The sequence below is a fragment of the Limulus polyphemus genome, unplaced genomic scaffold (genome assembly GCF_000517525.1).
Source record: "Limulus polyphemus unplaced genomic scaffold, Limulus_polyphemus-2.1.2 Scaffold2467, whole genome shotgun sequence".
Taxonomy (NCBI): domain Eukaryota; kingdom Metazoa; phylum Arthropoda; class Merostomata; order Xiphosura; family Limulidae; genus Limulus; species Limulus polyphemus.
This window is the reverse complement of record NW_013668077.1, coordinates 49,024-59,783: the sequence shown is the minus strand read 5'-3', so window position 1 is coordinate 59,783 and position 10,760 is coordinate 49,024. Positions and strand designations below refer to the sequence as shown.

General features: G+C 32.2%; 1 protein-coding gene across 2 annotated transcripts in view; it reads left to right on the top strand.

The window, feature by feature from the left end:
- Positions 1-10,760, top strand: part of LOC106467039 (serine/threonine-protein kinase B-raf-like) — a 69,331-nt gene that overhangs the window by 24,919 nt on the left and 33,652 nt on the right. For both annotated transcript variants that reach the window (XM_013927349.2, XM_022395143.1), the window contains exon 2: positions 5,665-5,766. In XM_013927349.2, the coding sequence (XP_013782803.1) occupies positions 5,665-5,766 (102 nt within the window). The remainder of the gene's footprint in view (positions 1-5,664; positions 5,767-10,760) is intronic.

The following is a 10,760-nucleotide window of genomic DNA, read 5'->3' as shown; positions in this document are numbered from 1 at the left end:
AACATCTATATACTACGTATGAAGAATGTTTTATACCCATATTCTGTGTACACTGAAGATGGACCACCTATATCAGTATATGTATACTCTACGAAGAGCACCTATACAAGAACTAACTTCTATATACTACGTATGAAGAATGTTTTATACCCATATTCTGTGTACACTGAAGATGGACCACCTACATCAGTGTATGTATACTCTACGAAGAGCACCTATGCAAGAACTAACATCTATATACTACATATGAAGAACTTTTTATACCCATATTCTGTGTACACTGAAGATGGACCACCTACATCAGTGTATGTATACTCTACGAGAGCACCTATACAAGAACTAACATCTATATACTACGTATGAAGAACTTTTTATACCCATATTCTGTGTACACTGAAGATGGACCACCTGTGTTAGACTTACCTCATAGTGTGTTTAATATATCATTTTTCTTCACAATACATTTAACATTATTATATATTGATTAGAGTACCATTTACCTCGCTATTTACTGTATGATTCAGGTATTCATGTTATTTATTATTTTGTATCTTCATAAACATTCATTTTTGGTTGTACTACTGGTAATGTCATGCTGTTCGACTGTACGCCTAAACAGTAATGTGCCGTAGCAGTTTTCTTCAGATGTCACGCTTTTTTAAAGCTACTCTGTCAAAGCTGTTTAATGCATTTTCTTTAGTCATAAGATGCTTTTAGGGAGGATTTTTGAAAGTTTTGTTTACACACGGGTATACTGATGCTACATATTCACTGACAGTATTTTGAACCAACAGCTAATGTATGTTCCATACACAGTTACTTCTTCAATGTTACTTTCACAAACAATGTTTAAAATATGTAATTTTATTATTTTTTACTTCTATTATAGAGGTTGTTTTGCATTGTTAGCTCTGTATGTGGACTTAGGACTAACCTAAATCTTCTAAGTGGGTCAAACCTTGTGAGATATTATTGTGTTTATGGCCTACCTTTCCACCTTTCTCTTCCACAAACAATGCATTTTAATCTTTATTAGTGAGAGCATAAGAAAAGTATACTTAATTAGCTATACTCATTACCAGATTGATTTTTAGTTTTACTCTTAATAGGTAGCTTGTTCTGAGCAGAAGTTAATATTAGTTATATCTATATCCACCTTTCTCTTCCACTAGTGTATGTTTGTGATAAAATGTCTTACCAAAGGTAATTTTTTACATCTAATATATTCTCTAGTAACAGAATTGTGAAGTTGTAGGATTGTACATGTACTTACTACATTATGTCAGCATTTCTTCACTTTATTCAATAAAGCACTTGTTTCCCAAAGTGGGCTGCTATGTTTTTTCTATGTTTTATTTTAGTTTTACTGTATATTAGTTTGTAAATAAAATGTTTAATTCTATATTTTTGTTATAATTTATTATTAATCTTGAAACTTAAATTACAGGAATTCTTCATATTTTAAAATGAAAATAAGATTACCTTACATAAAATTAAATGTATATTTAATTGCTCATCAGATTACAAATTTAACCCATACATAACAAATTGCTAATGGTCTAATTATAATACATATAAATTGATAAAAAAAAAGCCATATTAAATTACAAACATACAACTTACTAGAAAAAGTACTTTATAGATATCATTAAAGTTCCATTAGTAATTATTTTTTGAAATTGATAAATCATATTTTAAGGCATTTTTATAGGTTGGGGTGCCTCAAACTTTTTTATTCACATCAAGGGAGCCTCATAGTTTGGGAACCACTATGATAGAGTACTAAGGCAAATAGCATCATATTTCAAAACAATCTTATTAAATGAAAAACAGTGTCAATATCTTTTATGTTTACATTTTAATTGATGGAAAGAATAAATTCTGGATGCTTAAATTTTGTGCCTAAATGTTTTTTTTAAATCAATAAATAGAGATACAAAAAATATAATTAAATAGATTGAATTAAAGTGTTGGTAATTAAGATGTAAATTTTTTCTTTATTGGCTGTTTACTTTTTTGAAATAGATATATTCATTTGTTGCTGTCCATTGAGCATACTTTCCAAACAGTTATAATTCAGAGATGTTAATATTTTTCATATTTATCATTTCTGAAATTGATAAATTACAGTACTGACATTGTAATGAACATTCTTGTTATTTTAATTATTTGTATAAATTAACAAGTTTTAATTTGAAATATTCACATTTTATCTTGGAAGTGCTCATTGAAATCATTTTGGAACTTAACTATTTCTGTAGTCTGATTACCAGATTGATTAGAATCATTGAAGGAATGACCCAAAGTCCAAAATAGTAGGTGGAATTTTTTTGGGGACGGGGATGGTTGAGAAACTTTACTGATTTTTTGGACTTAAGATGGTTTCTACAAAAGGTTTGGAATAAAAATTAGTGAAAAATGAAATTATCTCAAGAGTTCACCATGTATGAGACATTATTGGACACTTATAAAGTAATTGTGATCAAGTAATGGTAAACTAAACTGTTACGAACTCAAAGTAAAGAATCCATTCAGCATTATTTTGCATTTCACTTGCTTTTCCAAATTAATAGTTACAATTTGAAACTGCATTGTGCTGACAGCTTTGTTGATTATGAAGTACCTTAGGTTAGTTCATTGTAAGTAATTATAATGTTAATGAAATGATCGTAGAATATCACAGGAGAAATGCTTGGTGGATTTTCTCTCTTAATTCATTGCTTTTAAATGTTATCAATGCTTTGTCTATACATCTAACAATATTATATGAATATTTTTATATGTTTGTAATTGAAATATTGTTTGTAACTACTTTAATAGGCAAACTGAAATAATGTCTCACATGGTTTAATATGTGTTAAGTTTCAACAGTTAAAGAAGCATAGAGTATGTGTATCAGTAATTTTTAGTGGGGAAAAATGGAGTGTGTCGCATCATAAATTCAAGCTATCCTGACTGTATTGAGCTGAAGTGAAGGGCAGCGTCTGCTACAGTGAACTTACTGGTCTTTACATCATTGTGACAGTTGTTCAAATGTTTTGAGTTATAAGGATGAAATCTTGGCATTGATTTTCAGGCCTCGTGCTGGGAGTATTGGATAATATTTTCTCATTCCAACTGTATACGTATTGTCACTGCCTACTTTGAACAAAAACCTGTTGTAAGAATGGATTAGTTAACATTTTTTTCAGACCTCAGTTCAATGGATCATATATTAAACTAGCTTCACGAATGTGTTTAATGTCCAATTAAGTCTCTCATGAAACTTACTGGATCAGTTGGAAAATGTGTAAGTGACGGAATATGGATATATATTCCCTGGAATTTCATCTAGAAATTCATTCAGGGAATGTTACTACATTGTTGAGCTGTTTTCACTGCTCATTGTGGACATAAATATTTAAAAACTGTATTTTTTGATATCCTTGCTGAGTCATGGCAATGTTTCAGGCACACTCAGAAGAAAGATGTGACATATAATGAGTCATTGCAAAGTAGACCCATGTTCACACATACTTATGTGTCGTGAATCTGTCTACAACTGATTATAAATCTTACCCAGTAGTTTTAAAGTAATTATTTAGATATTTGCAGGATATATGTTAATATTTTATTGATGCCTAATTTACTAATGTTGTTTTATATTTATTTCACAAGAAGAAGCAAGCTTGAGTGCTGTAAAACAATACACACGTCTTAGATTTGAAACAAGTCTTAATGTTGACTTCATAATCCTGCATGTAATTTCTGTCCCATCTTATTAGTAACTTCCCTAATTTAGATTTGAAGTCATCCCACATGAAATAATTTGGTATGTCTTTTTACTTGGCGTAACTTAATTTAGATTATCATTAAAGCGGTGTCATTTCAAAAAGAAAATTTATGTTTAATTTGTTAGAGATAGTGACTTTTAACCTTATGCTCTGCTATATTCATAAGGATGCTTATCTATATTAACCTGGCTTTTATTTTATGTATTTGGCAGAATGGAGCCAAATTAAGCATGCATTTCAGAAACTATTTCTGATTAGTTATGTATACTGTTAAGTAGAGGGAAAAAATAAACCAGCTAAGAACTGTCTATATGCAGATACCAATAGCTCACTTTCTTGTTTATCTTTGAATCTGTATCAGAAACTGAATGTTAGGTTTGTGTGAGAAGAGTACTAACTTGAGGAAGAGTCTGAGAATAATGATCTTCATATCAGTCATATAAAAAAACAAAAATAGTCTACATAAAATGCTGGCTTCTGAACATATAATGACATTTTGGCATATAATTTGTTTTGGTTAATGACTGGCCTTTTCATTTAAAAATTATTCAAGGGTGGGGACACTTTTTCACACTTTCACATAGTTATAAACTTGGAGATATTGGGTAATGAAGTTTCACACTTTCACATAGTTATAAACTTGTAGATACTGGGTAATGAAGTTTCACACTTTCACATTGTTATAAATCTGTAGATACTGGGTAATGAAGTTTCACACTTTCACATTGTTATAAACTTGTAGATACTGGGTAATGAAGTTTCACACTTTCACATAGTTATAAACTTGTGGATACTGGGTAATGAAGTTTCACATTTTCACCTAGTTATAAACTTGTAGATGCTGGGTAATGAAGTTTCACACTTTTGCATAGTTATAAACTTGTAGATACTGTGTAATGAAGTTTCACACTTTCACATAGTTATAAGCTTGTAGATACTGTGTAATGAAGTTTCACACTTTTGCATAGTTATAAACTTGTAGATACTGGGTAATGAAGTTTCACACTTTCACATAGTTATAAACTTGTAGATACTGGATAATGAAGTTTCACACTTACACACAGCTATATACCTGTAAATACTTGGTGATGCAATTTTTCACACTTTCACATACCTGAGGGTACTTGATGATATAAATTTCACAGTTACATAGGTAAATACTGGTTACTGCTGCTTCTATACTTCTTAGTACCTGTATACCCGTAAATATTGAATGATAAAGTATTTACACTTTAACATAGCTATATACCCATAGGTGTATTTACTCAAAGACTACCTGCACCAGTCATCCTTAGCTTAGATGGATTAGAAGAAAGGCATCTAGTTAAGACCATTTACTGCCAACTCTTGTTGTATTAGAAGATAAAATTACTTGTACATAACAGAATGCTGAAGTGGTTTGGTATATCAATTTTTACAGGAAGTTAAGCCATTTGAGGCTTAAATATTTACTAGTGTATGGTATGTTCTTTTCATGATTGTGACCCATTTGATGGGTATTCTCACATTAAGATTAGAGAAGATCAGCCAAGTCTTTAGCTTTCCTTCTGAATCTGTTAAGTGGCACATTACTATATGCTTATTTTTTGTTGGTTGTTTCTTTTCAAGTAGAATAGGTTAAATATTCATTATCTTCATTGTATAAATAATTGTAATTTGATCTTGAACAGTCTGAAACACTTGATTTTCTACATCTTTTAAAGACGAGTCATTTACCAACTCAATGAAACTTCTTAGTTAAGAAAAACAAATAATACTAGATATGTATAAGGAAACAGTGAAAAGAAAGGTATGTTTTAAGTTCTGATTTACTATGAAAGTTATTTTAATCTAGTGTAAAGTCATTTTATATTTGCAAGCTTCTAAAAACTGTAAATTATCTGTTTTATAGTTAAAGAACATACGAAGTATGATAAGATTGACTCGAAGAAATCTTGAAGCTTTGAATGCAAAGTTCGCACAGTATCAACATCCGCCTTCAATGTACATAACTGTAAGTATAAATTAGTGTATTTAACAAAACATTCATCTTTAATTGTAGGAATGGGTTAGTTTGAATTATTGATATGAAACCTTTGAAGATTTCAAAACTAATTCTGAATGTATGTCATACAGTAATTAATAATTCAGCATAAAAACAAAAGGTGGTCTTTTTTGTAGAGCAGAAAAAAGAAAGTTCTTAGAGTTGAGGATAATGAGTAACATAGTTTAATTGAAGCAATTATTTGTTCATTGGTTGAAAAAAAAAGTTATATCTATGACCATGAACGCACCATTAATGTGTTTATTAATGATGTCTGTATTATCACTACCATACATTCCACACAGTTTATATCAGGCATTCCTTGTTATTAGAAGTTATACATTAGTAAAACATTAAGCCCTTTATACTCGGTAAGTTCAATGTAAACAGATAATTTACGAACAGGGTATACATGCCTCAGGTTATTTGAAACTAAGATCTCTGTGTGTGTTCTGTGGTCAGAAGATACATGTAATAAGTTAATGTGTGTGTGTGTGTTATAAGCTATCCACTTCTCAATATAGACACTTTTTTGTTTCTTCGACTTACTGAAACTAAATGGGATGGGTTCTCTACCCACTGTATACAAACACTTAGTCTAGCACATATGGCCCTTCTTCAACATATACAGATTTTGTATGTAACAGGTTTTTTTATTTACTGTCTTGTGTAGGCACTTCATCTACAATATATACACACTTCTAGCATACTTGTATCAGTCACTTAACAAAACACGGGAAGTAATAATTAAAGTTGTAACTCTTTAGAGTTTTACTATAAAATGTTAATCTAAAATACAATACCATAATTCTACTATAACTTTGAGTGAGAATCCTCCACACTTTCATCAAGGCCCCCAATTGTCTTAATTTGTTATCTGAATGTTCTGACTGATTCTCATGTGGAGAGATTACATTTTTCACTGCTATGTAGTTTTGAAATTTATCTTCCTGAAGGTTCTCCAGATTGAGACTTCTTTCATTTATTTGTATTTTGGTGGGGGAGGCTTCTTTGATACCTCTGAATATGGCTCATCAGAATAATTTTCCAGTAGGACTAGGTTTCACAATAGAATATTTCCAGGAAGAGACTGTCTGGTTCAGTGCCTCCATAAACAGACTTAGATGGCTTGGAATTAGTGATTGGATTGGAACAACAGTACATTAAGGCACTTTTCCTTGAAACCTCCGAGGCTAGATATTAATTTGTTAATGGATGCTTCATCCCAAGCATGGAGTCTGTTTTAGAGAATTGCATAGCAGAGATGAAGAATTGCCTTCATATTCTGACAATATGAGCTATTTGAAAGCCTTGCATAACCTTCCTGGACATTTTATGGGACTGGTTATTGAATTGTATTCATACAGCATTTTTACCATCACCAATATCAATAAACGGGTGGGACTTGCTAAGTGGTTTTGTGTCCAGAGGTAGTGAACTACTATCACTTTATTATGAGCTTGTTATTTTCCATAAGAAATTAATCTCCTGGTGTGTCAACTTTCACATCCAATAATGTCATTGCTTGTAAAGTGACCACTTTGCCCCTTTCTCTGGTCATCAGTCATAAATCCAACAGCCCAGGTTATAGATGCTTTAACCTAGGATCAGCCAAGAAGTTTTTTCTTTTTTTTTGTTCCACTCCTTTTCATCACCATGGAACTGATTTCTATCTCTTCTTGGATGATTGTCTTCTTCCCTGTTTTGTCTTGCCATTCATGTTATGATCTTTGAATTTTGTTGCAAATTTTTGTTTTAATCCACCATGTAAACACGTTCAGTTCTTCAGATCGTTAACCGTAAATATATACGCTCAGGTGAACAAAAACCATATTTTTTTTCTGTATTTCTTTAGTAACCTTGAATATAGGTAAATGGTATTGTAACTAATTTTATTCATCTTTACAGCTCAGAATAATCAGGTCAATTTCAAAAAAACAATTTTAAGGAATCGAGAAAACTGGATTAATAATGTCGATTGAAATAACGTATATGGTCGTTTTAGTATTAGCTTTTCTTCTTATAAATGTGTATACAGTATTCTACAGTGTTACAAAACTTGAATGATTCAAATCTGTGAAACTAATCAGGCTTACTACCAGTAAAGAAATCAAAATATTTAAAATGGATTGGTGGTGGGTGACGTTTCTTCACAACCAAACGACGTTGGTGGGAGGTGTAAAGGGTGTCCCAGAAGTCTGGACCCATAGGGAAAATAGACATTATATTCTTACAGTTAAATAAATTGTATATTTTTCCCTGTGGGTCCATAATTCTGGAACATTCTGTGCACTGTTATTTTTTAAATTTACGTAACTATTTTGGCAATCTTAATATTTCTGTGTATTATATACTGAGGCTCCTATTTGTTTTTCTGCTCTTATCTGTGACTCGTGTTTTTATTTTCTGCAAGATTACACATTGAGTGATGACCTCACACAAGCTAGGGTTACGATTCTTCGTGTAAGATCAGGAAATGTGTGTTGGAGCAGAGAAGAGCAATATGTACTGATCATCAGTTATTTATGGTTAGGGAGAGAAACACGGGGAATTCGTAAGTTTTGGGGACTTTAAAATTAACTTTCTTATAATGTTGTGAAAAGGGCAAATTTAAATTCGATATTGCAATGATAAAGCATGCGCATTTGAAATATTGTTTACATGAAAACCGAAAAGAAAAAGTGAGTCCTGCTGACACCAAAATGGGGTAAGGTCAGTAAGCATGACCGAAAATGTTCTGATAAGTTGTGTGGGAATTAGGGAAGTATATGCACGATGTTTTGTTAAATACATGTAATTATAAGCTCATGTCTTTTTGTAAAAGCTCTGTCGAAAGAAAGGTGCGGTCAGACACGTCACTACACATTTACGTCTACGTTATTTGTTAGGTGAGCTCAGGGTTTACGAATCTGCTTAGATTGTTTATAATCTGAACATAAAGCACGCGGGTTTGTTTTCAAGCAGATCGGTTTTTCGTAGGCTTACTGTTTTGATTAAGCATAGTAAACGTTGAGTATACAAATATGGGGTACAGCAACTTCCCAATTTCTCGTATTAAGGGCGTTGAACGGCCGTTGTTACCTCATTGTCACGGACCTAGTGCGTCAGCTGCCCCGGCCTCCGCTATCCGGGCCCACCAATGAGACGCTGTGGCACGTGCACCAGCTGCCCGGTTGTTGTATAGTAGATGACGAAGCTCGCGCAGCCGGTGCAAGGTTTAGTTAACAACGAGTGTTCCATACAGCGGCAATGTTTCAGGTGGATGAACGTTATCTGTGATCTCTCCCTCAGACTCTGTAAGTCTGTTTGTGTTGGGGCTTGAATGCAGACTATTGAGACTGACAACATGGCTCTAGCAGAGTGTTCTCCACCAGCTGAAGAGGTAGGTGTGCTTGACCAGAATAATAATAAACAAAAACTATTCATTAATTGGTTTCACATAGCAACGCATTTCGTTTTCTAATTAGTAACCAAGCAACTGTTTGTTGTTTAGTTTTACCAGTGTATATCAAATATTTTGCTAATCAACTTGGTTACAAGTTGGTGCCCTTTGTATTTTTTGGGCTTGTAGTTTTGTATCCAACAAACTTGGGTGTAGTATATTTTCAACAAGCAATTGATAAGCTAAAATAAAGTACTGATTAATAATGAACAATAAAAAATGGAAAATACTATTAGTTTACAGTTGTTTACTAACACGATAGCCATTTGTTGGTCAGATTTGACTAAAATTTTATTTCATTGATCTTTCTGGTGAAGACCACTTTATCTTTTCTTTCAGTGCTTTTGAACAACTGATTTCCAACTAACAAAAGATACTGTTAGGACTAGAGCGTTTAATAATCTACTCAATAGACCTATAAATGTTTAAAATTTAAATCTTGTTTTAATGAAATAAAACTTACTAACCATTAAATCGTAAATGGCAAGAGACATTTTTGTAACCAAATTTTAACATATCAGGTTTTATATTTAAAACAACAACAACAACAAAAAAAAACAGCCACATGGAATTTAATTACCAGCTTTAACTTTTGTATTTTAACTTCTGGGCATATGCAACAAGGTATGCCCATATCCAGTAACTTTTAGTTGTAGAAAATTCATAGCTATATTGTAGTTTAGGACAAGACACTTGACAATGCACTGGGATATCAAAGAAGGGTTCTGGAAATAGGTCAATCCCTGGATACTTCATACAAAGCTCTTCATCTGTTCTGTTAAAAACAAAAGCACTGCAGGCTAGTTTTCTGCTAAGTGACATCGGACTGCACCATTGAACTGTTGAAATAACAAACTGTTTTGAGCATAGCTTGTAAGGTTGTGATGTTTGCATCATTAATCATTCATATTCTATTCATTTGTCAGTTTGTTATTTAATAACGTTGACATCAAGAGGTTTAATTACAATTATCAAAACTTATTACTTTTGACACACTTGAAGAGTAAAATTATTTTAGGGTCAAAGAATCATAGTTACATAGAGGTTTCTACTATCGATAGAAAACAGCATAGTAACCAGATGTTTTATTTTTCTTTCTACTTTCTTTTCTCTCACTTACTGTCAGGTGTTTGCAAACTGTAATCTTGTACAAATCTTATTCTGTATGAGATTATTATGTGTGTAATCCAATTATTTTCTGCCATGTAGTACAACTTCTACTTGATGTCTGCCTTGCATTTACACAACGTTATGTAGTCTAGACATTCCTTTTCAGAAGTTAGCTGATTTGAACTGACACAGCACTGAAGTGGTTTCACAGTGATACTTTTCCTCATTGGTTGTGAGTAGGGAATTTTTGTTGGAAAGTGCAATTTGAATCAATGACATTATTTTATTTGGGACAGCATCTTTGGGCACCTGTTTGCCTTCATTTTCTCTCCCTGTATGATTTTTTTTCTTCAGATAAACCATGCTGAAATACGTATGCGTTTACATGGTGGATTATGCTGAAATACGTATG